General features: G+C 40.6%; 1 protein-coding gene across 18 annotated transcripts in view; it reads right to left on the bottom strand.

Annotated features, from left to right (window-relative positions):
• Positions 1–925: 925 nt before the first annotated feature.
• Positions 926–13,402, bottom strand: part of scrib (scribble planar cell polarity protein) — a 70,745-nt gene continuing 58,268 nt past the window's right edge. For 10 of the 18 annotated variants that reach the window (XM_032439338.2, XM_032439341.2, XM_032439345.2 and 7 more), the window contains 4 exons: positions 7,090–7,551; positions 6,432–6,567; positions 5,836–6,015; positions 1,586–3,621 (listed from right to left, as the gene is read on the bottom strand). In XM_032439338.2, the coding sequence (XP_032295229.1) occupies positions 1,978–3,621; positions 5,836–6,015; positions 6,432–6,567; positions 7,090–7,551 (2,422 nt within the window). In that variant the 3' untranslated portion in view covers positions 1,586–1,977. Of the gene's footprint in view, positions 1,365–1,585; positions 3,622–5,835; positions 6,016–6,431; positions 6,568–7,089; positions 7,552–9,329; positions 10,752–13,402 lie in introns of those variants that run through there. The other 8 variants (XR_004304921.2, XM_032439339.2, XM_032439348.2 and 5 more) reach the window with 8 other exon arrangements.

Genomic DNA, 13,402 nt, shown 5'->3' on the forward strand with positions numbered 1-13,402 from the left:
AAAATCAAATTATGCACGTTGCACATACGCAACGTGAGCCCCGCAACGCTCAATGCTCTGTGTCGGTGTCAAGAACTTCCGCTTAAAACTTGCTTCTTGTCAGAGTTGATGTTCATGTGATGATGTTGGGCGCACAACAAATTCTAACGATTTTTACATTAGGAGCACCATACACATCCACAGCCAAGGCAACTGTCTATCTTTTTGACAACACCAACATACGATGTTTCCGACGCAGTTTTGTTGCGCGTTCTCCAGAATGGAACAACTTCCGTAATGCCATTAAGCTTGATGCCGACTGGGGAACACAACACAGCCTCTTTTCGCATTGCATAGATTCATTCTGCTTAATGGTTGTCTTTAATTCCCTTTGCTTCACAAAGTAAAATTTATTTAAAGTTTATCAAAAATTCTACGTCATATGACATTTTTTTATATTTCTTATTCAACATTTCTGGATTCACATCGTGAAGTCACAAAACAAACAATGAGAAAATACTCTGGCTGTGTCATCATCATTTCATTCTATATGCAATACATACCTCTTATAATCAGGTCGTCTGAAATCGCTTAAGCCAGCGTTCCTGTAATGCATTTTTAACTAAAGAGGCAAGCACTTACTCGTATGACGATTATCTGTTTTCTTTGAACTTTAGTACCCCGTAACAACCAGAATAAACCATAAAGCGGTTTTACCACTCATCAGGTAACTAGCCAAATATAAATCTTATGACATGTGCTAGACTTTTGTTGTCAGCCAAGGTATAATCCGCGACTTAAAAAGCCATAAAAATAGCATGCTGCTATATTTATCTGCGAATAATAAATGACAGTCGAGCTATTTTCATTGACATAATTCTCCAAACATTCTGCGTGGGAGCTTATTTTAAATAGAAAGTTGTCGGAGTGACAGTGAAAGATTGACTTAAAAATAAAAAATAAATTGAATTGTTTATTACATTGCAACAATGTTTGTTTGTTTGTTTTTTTTTTTTTGCCGGTTTATAAAAAGTTTGTTTGCTTACACGCTAAATACATATCATATAGGTAAATATTTAATCATTTGCTCGGATTGATTTTTTTTTTACAATTAAAGTTTAGTTAATGCATTTGTAGACTGACTATCTCGTAAGTTGTTGTACACTGACCACAAGATTGCAGTAACTAGAATAATGCAACACCAATAAATACATACTTCGAATATTATGTATTAATAAACTTGTTATATTGATTAGAGCTAGACCTTAACAATATTGTCCATCATAAAATGGACAGACGGAATGCTCGGGGTTATTAATTTTGTATGAGGGACCATCGAAATAACTTTTGACCGGCTAACGGCGAGTTTTTCTTTATTTATAATGCTAAAACAAAAACAAAAAAAAACGGCAAATTTAATTCAATTGAAAAGCAAACAAAGGACGTGATGACAAAATAAGTAATGCGAGTAATTTAAATGCAAAACAAAGTGAAATTATTTAAATCAATTAAATAAGATTTTTGTTTACTGCAATTATGTGCACGTAGTTCCTTGGGCTTTAGGTAATTTTAATTGCCATTTGTTGTTACTGAACTGAATATTGTTAAAAGCTTGCAGGGTTTATATTTTTAATAATAATGAAATTGATTTCATTTTACACAATTATGCGTTCCTTTTTTTTTGCGCTCGTTTTTATGATTAGTTACAAATGTGTTTTTAAATGCAGCGACAAGTTATTTGCACAATTAATTAAAATTATATACACACATGTATTATATATGGTACACACACATATGCAGGCGTATATAAAACGTACATACATTATGTATAACGGCACATTGTTAAATGCTCCTTAATGCGCTGATATGTGAATATGTCTATATGTGGAAGGGGCTGCTGCTGGTGAAGGGCTCCACGTGAGAATATTTGTGTATATATGCCTAGTTAAATCCCATACAGACCTCGTGTCGTATGCGCAATTGGCCGTCCTTTATTGCCTATTTCTTTTTGCCTTTGCGCTTGTTTTTGCTGCGATTGTTATTGTTGTTGTTGTTGTTGCTGCTGTTGCGAATGGTTTGCTTGCTCGCCTCGAGCCTCGGTATGCCGCTGGTGACAATGTTGGAGACTGTGCGCGTTGTGGTCACCACACTGGTGCTGGGCTCACCGGCAGCTGCGGCGGCTGCCGCGGCGGGCAGGGCTTCAGTGGTTGTGGTGGTGGTTGTGATGGTTTCGCCCTGCTGCTGGTCGAAGATCTGACGCTCGGATTCGCCGGCGCTGAGCAGGCGATTGAATATAGCCTCGCCAGATTCGCTGGCGCCCGATTGCCGTGCCGTTTTCTTTTGCTTCTTTACCACCTCGGTGACGGTGACGACGGCTTTGCTGTCGCTGGAAGCTGGCAGCGTGTAGGTGCGCTGTGTTTCCACTACCGAGCCGCCATCGGCGCTAAGCAAATCCTCGACAGACTTGCGCAACTGCTTTGAGATCTCGGCCAGTGCACGCTGCTCGGCCTGCAGCTGGGCCAGGGTATTGCCGCCTGCTTGCTCCTCCGCTTCCTTCTCCTCCTGTTCAGCTTGCTTCATGGTGTTGTAGGTCTGTGACTTTTGCAGCTTGTTGCCCGCAGCCACAGTGTTGAGATTCTCGATTACCTGCGCGCCCTGCACGTAGGCAATGTTTAATTGCTCCTCGGCATTGTCCTCCTCATCGGAGTCATCGCTATCATCGTCCGAGGAATCACTACTTTCGTCTTCCTCCTCGTCGTCGTCCTGCTCGTCATCGTCGTCGTCGTCCCCGTCCTTGTTCGTGGCCAATTGACTGGCCAATTTACCCATTATGGTATTGCGATTACTGTCCCTGATCAACGCTTCCAGCAGCTGCTGATTGCCGTTCTTGGCATCGTCCTGGCCTTTAGTTTTGCCCGTCGGCGCGACTGTTACGCCAAAGTCAACAACATCATCTATAGCGTCACCATAGGCGCTCTCATCGTCGTCGCGTGCATCCACATAGACGTTCTCGGTTTCGCCCTCCTCGTCGTTCTCATTGTCACTGTGCTCCTCGAGGCTCTTTTGCAAATTCAATTTAACGCGCTCATTCTCTAGCAGCTCCTCGAGCACATTCTTCATTTTTGCATTTAATGACAGCTCCGACTTGCCGCCAGTGGGCAACACAAAAGTTTCGCTGCGCAGCAGCGAGGTCGCGCCCTCCTCCAGCTCATCCATGTCGAAGGGCATGCCACTCACTTGTATAGTACGCGCGCTGCCGTCGCCACCAATGACAGGATTCAGCACCTCCACAATGGTCGTCTCTTTGGCCAGCGTCTGGTGTAGTGTCAGCGGCGTTGCCTTAATGCGTACCTTGCCCGACGAGACGCTGTCAATGGAGGATGGGCCATAGGCATCTGCATCGTGGCGCAGAAACAATTTCTCGTTGTTTGCTTGCACCGTAACAATGGAGGCTGTGTCCTCTTCCTCTTCCTCCTCCTCGTCCTCTTCATCATCATCATCATCATCATCATCGTAATCATCGTTGTCGAAATCATCATCTGCCTGCAGTTCCAGCGGCGGCTGTGTATCATCAAGTGTACCCTCTTCCGCCTCAGGCACCTGCAGCTCCAATGAAATGATGCGCTCCTTGCAAGTCTCCACCTAAATACATTGGAATCGGAATGCGATACGTTGTGCATTTGGTTTGCTGGCATACTACTAACTACTAATGAAGGCAACAAAAATCAGCACCAAGCAGCGGGACCAAAACCATAGCTAATCATTTATAAATACACGTGTTTTTTAAAGTGTGTGCAAAGGAACAAGAACTGGTGTACGGCTTATAAGATGCGGTTTCCATTACCATGATTAATATAGAGATTATTAGAATATTATAGATGATTTAAAAGACATGCCAACACACAATACAAAATATGAATAAATAACAATTATTATAATTTCACCCGTTTCTTAAACCCTTAAAAGCACAGTTTTAGTAAATTAATCAGTTATTGAAATCATTCATTTTTAGTCGATGGTTATTTTTAAATGATAATCGGAACATTTTGTTCATTCAAAGCATTTCTTTTATTGTATTGAACTAACATTCCTAAAGTCAAGAGGGGTCAACAAGTAACTGTTCCTATTCATATTTTCTTTGAATGTGTTGATTTATTGGTCCTTTGTCATAGTCTTAGAATGAATTTTTAGTAAAAGAAAACTACATTTATATTAACAGCTTCAAGTATTTTACGATTAACAAGTTCGTGTAATGGAGCGTCATATATCGCGTATCTCTATTGCCTTAATATGTTCATGAATAAGAAAAATATATGTTTTATTCAATATGCAATATGTAAAAATAAGTTGAGAACTTCAAGCACTCTTATAACTTTTCAGAGAAAGAGAAAAATTAATTGCTTTCAAGGGTTTTAAATATATTTCCAACGAGAAACGAAATTTATGAAATGTGTAATAGAAGCGTGAATATGAAAGTTGTGTAAATGGACCCCAAGGATAAATGAGGCATGAAAACTGATGACAACAAGGCCGACTCTGCAAAGAAAATTGCCATCGTTTGCTCGCTGACAAAGTAAAAGGATTCTATTGCAGAAAGACGATAAGCTGAGGCTGCCCGCTGACAGGCCTCGCACTGAGCTAACTAAGAAACTGGATGCAGCCGTCCCGCAGTGCATTCAGAGCATTTGGGTCAGCTCTGGGGGCTGCTTGGCTCGAGCAAAGTTTTTGCTCTCAAATTACCAGAGTTGGCAGCTTGTGGAAGTCGGGCATAAACTTGTATGCCGTTGACATTTTAGCCGGTTCTCGTTCGTTGCGCTTCCTTCCGCTTACAAATTGAAAATCACAGCAAAGCGACAGAGGCAATTTTTAAACACAGATTTGTGGCCAAAAATAGCAGAGGGCACATAAAATGTTATGTTGTTGGTTTTATTTCGATCAAAATCATTAAAACGACGCCGCAGCAAAAGGAGACAAAACTTTTGCTTTAATTTTAATGGACTTTGCCATAAAATGGAGCGCGTCATTATAATGCGTTTGCATAGTCAAAATGAATCAAGAATCAGGCCCCAAACGCGTAAAATTCGCGGTCGTCTCTGTTTTATGGACACGTGACAACAACAAGCCCAAAACAAACAATGAAACTCTTTGAAGGTTGAGTCCCCAAAACGGATACGCGCCAAATGGTGCGAGTGAGACGGGGGAATGGGGTCCTAAAAACCACGACACTTAAGACAACAATAACCGGGAAAATGGTTTTTGTTGTTGCCGCCGAGCTTCATCACAAGACCTTTTCGCGTAGGTGCCTCACAAAAGTGGCTTATTGTCCTTTTTATGCGCTGCACTTCAGCCGGAAGAGGAGCGGACGCACAGCTTCAGGTTGGCTGGCGCAATGTCAACAAAGCCACTGTGCAACTGAAAGCTTAAAACAACAGGGACAGAAACACAACTGGTAAACATTTGTGGCAGGGCACTTACAAGATCTAAAGATACTTCTTAGAAGGCAGCAAGTTTTGTGCACTTGGAACATAAAAATCATGAGCTCTATAAAATAATTAAGTCTGCGGCGAGACGGGCGAATCTTGATGAAATGTACTATATGCTATTTACAGTGATACAAGTGTTGGGTGCTCTGTGTGCAGTGCATTAAATGGTTTTTTAGGATGTGCAAAATACGTGAAGATACTACAAATTCGAGAGCTGGAGCGAGACGAGAGAGCTCACAACGTTGACGCTTACGAGTACAGAACAGAAGCAGCTTTCAACCAAAAAATATGTAAAACGCTTTTGCATTGCTAACGAAACTCAAAATTGGTGCCAATTATATGTATACAATTAATTTTAGTTGGTTTAGCTAACCTCCGTCTCGATGATTTTCTCAATGTACTCAACGGTGCGCAATTGAGGTTGCCCCGTTATGGGGCAGGGCACCTCCTCAGTGCGCCGCACAATTTTCTCATCGAGTATTTTCTCGCGTTCGCGCACGATGACCGGGCCATCGCTAGACTTTATGGCAATTTTTGGAAAGACTATTTTCGGCTGCGTTACAGAGAGAGAAAAATTTTGATATATATATGAAATGAATTTCATTTTTAATTTGATAATGGGTTTTCAAATATTGATATTCTATTTTGTAGAGATGTGCCCCCTATCGAAGTCCCTCTAGCTACGTTGCGAGTGAACTATCTTTGCATTAGTTACATTTCAGTATAAAACAGAATCATACGGATGCTTGTTTTAATAAATTTTAGTATATTGTTGCGGTTAGTAAAGCAAACCATGTAGCTTTATGGGTTGTGGCCTTTAGCTGGTTAGGAGTGGCTCAGCCGAATTCCTCGGGCAAAACACGCATGTTAATGGCTGCTTTTAAATTTTGTAATGTTTTTTTTTTTATATTTTGGGGTTTCACTTGAAGATGGGCTAGATTAAAGTAGTCAGGGAAACGTAGCACTTACCTCGCTGGCTCTGGACTCGTGCGTGATCAAATCGTCGGTCATCTTGCGCATGTTCTTGATCACATCCTGCGCCTCGACCGCGCCCTGTTCCAAGGAGCGTAAACGTGCAGCACGCCAAGAGGCGCGCTTCTCAGCGCTGCGTGAAAATAAACACAATATTAGTAAGTCATAGGCAAAAGGTGCTGCAGAAGACTATTCCTTCGTAAAGGCTAATTACAAGAGAAGATATATAAGATATACCAAAGTAAATACATAGGTCAAGTAGCTAAAACACACACCAAAAAAGTAATACAAAAAAAAAAAAAAACTAACTAAAAGAAAGTTGAAAGTGTTTCCCTAGATTTACAGACACAGATTTATATACATAGATATAAAGATATAGGCTGGAGTATCACATTGAAACTAATAGTTGCCTTTCGCATGTGCGTGTGCATGTGTTTTTGCTCGTTTGTATGTGTTTGTTTGTTTGTTTGCGTGTGTGTGTGTGTGTGTGTGTTCGCCATCGGAAGCCAAATAGCAAACGGATACTTAAACTAAATGGCTACGCCTACGAGCTGTTGATTTGCCAGCACATTTGAACTGTGACCTTTGCGGTGACTTCTTCTGGACTTCTGCTCACATGCTTGTCAACTCTTTGACCGCCACGCATTCAACTTACTTCATCATGGCGCGGCTCTTGACCGCTGGCGTTGTGGGCGAGGCGCCCTGCTCCAGCTGCGGCTGCTCTTCCTTCTCCAGCTGTCGGACGTAGTCGTCCACAGTCAGGCCTGCCTGGCGTGCAGCTGCTGCCAGGGCGCGTCGTTCTGCCTTCAGTGTGCGCACGGGTATACGGCTGCCAGAGCCGCTGGGCGTGGCCGGCTGCTCCTCTTCGTGTATGGTTGGCTCCTCGGGCTGAGATTGTTGCTGCTGTTGTTGTTGTTGTTCTTGGTGCTGCCGCAACCGTTGCTGCAGCGCAGGCGGCATCACAACTTTGACCTTTGGCTTGGGCAGCAGTGAAGGCTTGGGCGTATCACTGGCAGGCGCCGCATTGGCCGTGGGCGTGGCCTTGGCACGCTGCTGCCGCAGCTGCTTGGGTATTTTGCTAGGCGCGTGCGTTGTCTGCGCTTGAGCTTGTGCGGTTCTGTCATTTTTTGTTGTGGGTTTAAGATTTGTTTGGTGTTTCAATTGTGCAAAGTAAAACACATTTAAGAATATACAGATAATATGCAAAACAAAAAGAGTTTTGGTTTTGGCCAAACAAACTTGTGAATGTGTAATGCGGTTAGCACATGATATGGGAACGCTTACAAAAACAATGACGTTAATTCATTTTAGTCAGATGTGTACGTGCCTGCGGCTGCATGCAACAAACTTTGGCACAGCAAGTCAAATTTGTTGTAATTAAAAACCAAGAAACACATTGAAAACTTTTGCCCACGCCTAGCCCAAATCCCCGTCACTGACAAAATCACTTTTTAAACAACTTTGCCAACAAGTGCAATAACATGGCATCTGGAGATTAGCGTGTTAAGGCAGACAACCAAGGCACTGAGGCGATGCACAGACGCAGGCACAGGGCATGGAGAATGAGGAACAGGAGTACAGAGTCAGAGCCAGACCCAAGGCTCGAGACAATCTGGCCCAGGCATGGCATAAGCCATGAGTACTTGCAAGTCGGCTAAGTCGTAAAATTTGCGTTGCCATCCCGCTTTACATATCCATATATATATAGCACTATACAAATATATACGTATGTATGCAAAATTAATTTTAAAAGTGAGCACACTAAAACTATTTGCAATAAGGTTTCATCCGCCAGTGGCATTCCACGCACCCCCTTCAACTTCTCCTCCCCTGGCTATGCTCGCGTTGCCTAAGTCTGCCACTGAAGAACTTTGTGGCCCGATTTTTATATCCTAACCCATTGATATTGGACACAAAGGGTATCATGCTGAAAGTGCAGAAGGTAGAAGGTTCTCCTTTGGCTGAATGAAGCATAAGAGGCAGATCCACCAATTTGAAATTAATGGGCAGTTGTAGAGTATTGCACTCAAAACTGAAGAAAATGGGTTTTTGGAATTTGGTATAAATAGACTTTTCAATATCACATTTATGCCACACTTATAACTTTTTATAAGGATCGGACAATTAAGAGCGTATTCAAGTACGTACTCATTTTCCATAGTCTGAGTGATTTTAGGGTAGCTGCTAGTCGAACACTTTTGACTAGAGCACGCTTTCTTGTTTTTTTTAAGAACTTGCTGCAAGTGGCTTTTGTCTTAAACAAATTGCTACACACTTTCGGTTCAAGCTTAATGCGAAATTATTGCAGCTGAATCAGCGTGGCTGCAACTTCAGCTTGAGTGATTTATGTATTCCAGTTCACACGCCGCCGTCGGCGGCGAGAAGCTCAGCCACCTACGAGTGAGCAGCAGCTGTCACGGCTGAGAAGCGCATAGTAAGGCGCAGCTGCAGTGTTGGCTAAGTGCGGCCAGGCTTGACCCGGCCAAGCTGCACTTGTTATACTATTTTTCTTCTCTCTCTTTTTTTTTTAACAATTCGGCGCTGCCATTTGCTCGGCTCGCTTTATTCATTCATTTGTCCTTTCGACTTTTAAATGAACTTTGCGCAGGCACTCCAGAGGGCACCACCAGACATGCTGGCATTCCGCCCCAGCGGGACAATCCGACCATTTTATATATATAGTATTTAAACGCGTTGAACTTTTGCAATTGACAGATTTATGTATAGAGTGTCCTTATAACTTTTTACAATGTACTTTTACTTGGAATTCGTTTTGCTACTAGTTCTTGGTTTTCAATAATTTGGTCGAGATTAAGTAAATCAAAATGAATAACCATAACCGAGATATATTTGTTTGTTAGTTAATATGTAGAATGTATGACAAACTGCAATAAATCGAAATTGATTTTGTTTTTCATTTATTTATAGACATATTTCCGTTATGATGCGAAGTAACAAAAAATACATACATTCATATATAAGATATATGGCACATGTTATTCAGGAAATGCATTGGCAATGTGTGAGCATAAATAGTTGTGGATGTTGTTGATGATGATGCATGGATTTCGTAAACGTAGTACATATATAGAACACTTAATTCGTGTGAGTGTGTGTGTGTCTGTTTGTAATTATATTGATACATATACAATCATATAAATATTTATAAAATATATAATTAAAAAATTTAACGCTGACTACAACAACGTACTCGATTTCATAAACTTAACATGCATGCTTTTGCGGGAGTATCTTTTCAGGAGCTGCGCATCGAATCGTCGCAGATAAAACCAAATACTGCAGTTAAACACGAAACATGACTAAAACTGTTTCAACTTCAAACTTCAACTAGATTTCACCCAACAAGTTTGTATTATTTGCTTAGTTAGTTTATGAAAATTTGTCGAGTTGTCTTTAAAATTAAAACAATGACAAACGACGGCTTCTAGAACTGAACAATTGAATACGCAAATGTAACTATATAGTCAGGAATTACTCATATATAACTAGGCACTTTAATTCCTTTTCCTTTCTCTCTCTTTCTCTCTCCACTTCCGTTTCTCTGTGTGCACAGCTAAACGTGCCTAGAGCATTTTAATTAGACTCCTTGTCCTGCTCTAAAAATCATTATTTTTAATTTTATATTTTCTCCAGTTTTTTTCAAATACTAAACGCGTGTGGTAGTATATGCTAATAACATGGCCCCTGGCGCTAAGGGCGGCAAGTGAGTCAGTAAGTGGGCGTGTATAACTGTGTGTATGTCTGTGTGTGTGAGTGAGTACTTTAAAACCGCTGCAGGTGTATGAGTGTGGCAGAGGTGTGTAAAAGCATTTCAAGTGCTGGTGAAGTGAACAACGCTGCAGTTCTTTTTTCGTTTCGTTTTATGTAAAAGTTTGGAGCGAATTGAAAAGAGAAATAACATATCGTAAAAGTTGAAAAAAAAAAGGTCAACATTAACACTATGCTTATTATGTGGGCGTGCGATCTTCTTCTGCTGCAATACATAGTATATTAAAGTATCTTGAGTTGCGTAGTCGCTAACAATATAAAACTTTGCTGCATATAAAAATGGGTGTTCATAGTAAATGTAGAATGCAGTTAGTTAGTTTATCGTGTGAGGCAGTAACTAAGTTTAGTCAAATTCTCTCGCTTAGAAATTGTTAATAAGTATATTCATATAGGCTACGTATCTATTTGGCTAGATATCGGAACTTAGTCAATAAACGTGTCACATCTTCATTACTGTGTGTGTGTGTGTGTCAGAACTTAGTTTAGTATTAGCTTCTAAATACTGCTTCAATTTCGTCAAGTGGATTCCTGAAAAAAGTTGGTGAGAAGCAGAAACAGAAAGTTTTTGTGATGTACAATTAAACAGGTGCATTGTTACCGGGCTTGCAGGTACACAGGTACGGATAAGAAAAGCAATTAGATAAATAATAATTGAAAACAAAAATATAGAAGGAAATCTCATTGTGGGGGGCCAAGTAAATGTTCAACTGCCTTTAGGTTTTGTTTTGGTGGTGGTGCTGTTGCTGCTGCGGCTAAGTTGCTCTCGCTTATTCTTTTCCACTTAATGTTGTCATGGTTTTTCCAACTTTAATTAATATTTATGCGCCAACAGCAACAAACAAAATGTACAAAAAACAATCGAAATACAACTGAAAAAAACAATAATTGTATGCGAAGAAGAGCAACAGAAATAGCTAGACACGCACACATATATTTAAAGAGCACCATTAACGCCCTCATTTTGGCTTAAGGTCAAATTACGCTTTTATATCAGAAACACAAAAATAAAACACACGGATTTGCATATGCGCTACGGTGCGCTGCGGTCCATTTGTGGACTGAACGTAGCGCCAACGCCATAAAATATAAATTAATTTATGCGCAATTAACAAAACATAAATATTTTCATCTGCATAAAATCACAAAAGCGGCCCAAGAAGCTGTGGTCGCTCACAAACCTGCGTACATAAATGTAAATACCAAAGAAAAAAAAAAAAAACAAGAAAACCACAAAAAAGACACAAAGAAAACAAAATCCAAAGCTGACCAATTGTCTTGACGTCGCGATTAATTCAAGGGCAACCGCTGCGCCAAACGGCCAAAAGCCAATTGAAAGCGAGAGCGAGGGAGTCGTCGAGTCAGTCAGCCGCTGGCAAAGCGGTTAGCCAAAGCGTTTAAGCGTCTGGCAACTAGAAATAGTTCATAAATTATCAAACTATAAATTAGCCGATTAATGCACAAATAATCATTCGATTGCGTTTTGCCGACATCGATGCCGACGTCGACGTTCACGTTCACGTTGACGTTGACGTTGACGTTAACGTTAAGTTTGTCGCCACGGAAGCTGGCAAAGAATTTATAAACACGGATCTGAGCGAGCCTTTGTGCTACACACCATTTTTATAGATTTAAACGAGTTTAATTTGAATATAAATACAAAAAGATCATTGAGAACATTGCTCTGCCGGCTAATTTGATGTGGCCATATAAGCATATAAAAATATCTTCTTCGTTTTTTAACGGACATAGTTCTTTTGGCTGTTTTACGGCAACGCCGCAACTTAAATTTATGCGCAAAACAAAAAAATAAATAATAATAAAAAAAAAAACAAGGCTAATAGAAATTCTTGCTGGAAAATTTGTAAATAGGTTATTAACATGTTTGTCTCCTTTTCTTATGATATGAACTCCAAGGCCGAACAACGCCAACATAATAACACACATTTAAATTTATGCAAATTTCGGGCTGTAAGCCATTTGGTCAGTCGGCTCGGCTTGGGCTTAGACAGCTGCGCAAATTTGGCTCCAAGGTAGTCATTGATTTGTAGACCAGTTATTTTGTGCGTCATGTAATATAAACAACATCTTGTTTTTAAAACAGAGCTAACCGAAGTCTTTAAGAGTATTAATTAAAATCATAACGAGCAGTTCGCGCGATTTGAATTGAAGTTAAGAAGGGCTCAACTAGAGTAGAAGAGTGTTGGGCTTCTTACTGGCAAATCAGCTTAGTTGTCTGTCCTTTGCCTTTACGTTTACGTCTAAGGCCATTAATGCTACGTTACAGACGCTTGCGTAATGAAAAGTACATAATGGCTCTTTGTTTGTTAAATATTTTCATAGCTGCCACCTTGCCGGCCGCTCCACTTCTCATACATTTAATTCGCAAACACACGACGACTGGCGTTGGAGACAGACAGCGCCTTGTGGGTTGCGGGTTGCTTCCGATGTCTTGCGAGTTGTTATTTTGTGCCGCTAAATGATATCTCGTGTTGTCAACCTTTCATGTGCATGCCACGACTTGTTGTTTGTGTGCCACTTTCAGGGTTTATGCAGCTTTGTCAGACTGTTTGCAACACATGCCAGAAGCACACAGAACCAAATTTAGCAAGAGCCAAAAGAAAATGTAGTTAAAACTTTTCATAGGTCACTATGCAACTTTTCAGATATACTTTTTGCAATTAATTTCACAATATTTCAATTGATTGTATTTATATTTATATTTACTCCACACAGTTCAGGGATTTGGATGGCAGAAAATTCGATCCTTATTATTGATGGGCCATTTCAATAACAGGGTTATGCAATTAACTCCAGCCCCAATATCTACGATACCCTAGCCCGGGTTGCAGGCTCGAACCCGTTGGGTAATTAGACACCTGCGTGCAGCGTGAACTCTGACATTGATTTAAACGACGTGAAATGAAATATTTTTAAAATCAAGTGCTAATAATTAAGTGGCACTCATGTCATACGTTTTTATTGAACAATAACCATATTGTAGTATATCCGATTAATGAGAGTTGGGAATCGCCAGGGTATTTGGTTTTTTGTACGCTTAAAGGTACAATTTCATGCCTTTATTTCAGTTTGTTTGTTTCCATTTTGTTGTCCTTCAACACTCTGGAGTGTGGATAAAATTGTATTAAATTACATTGTTGTTGCTCATTACATAATGCTGC

This window comes from Drosophila virilis, chromosome 2, assembly GCF_030788295.1.
Source record: "Drosophila virilis strain 15010-1051.87 chromosome 2, Dvir_AGI_RSII-ME, whole genome shotgun sequence".
In the NCBI taxonomy this organism is placed as follows: Eukaryota; Metazoa; Arthropoda; class Insecta; order Diptera; family Drosophilidae; genus Drosophila; species Drosophila virilis.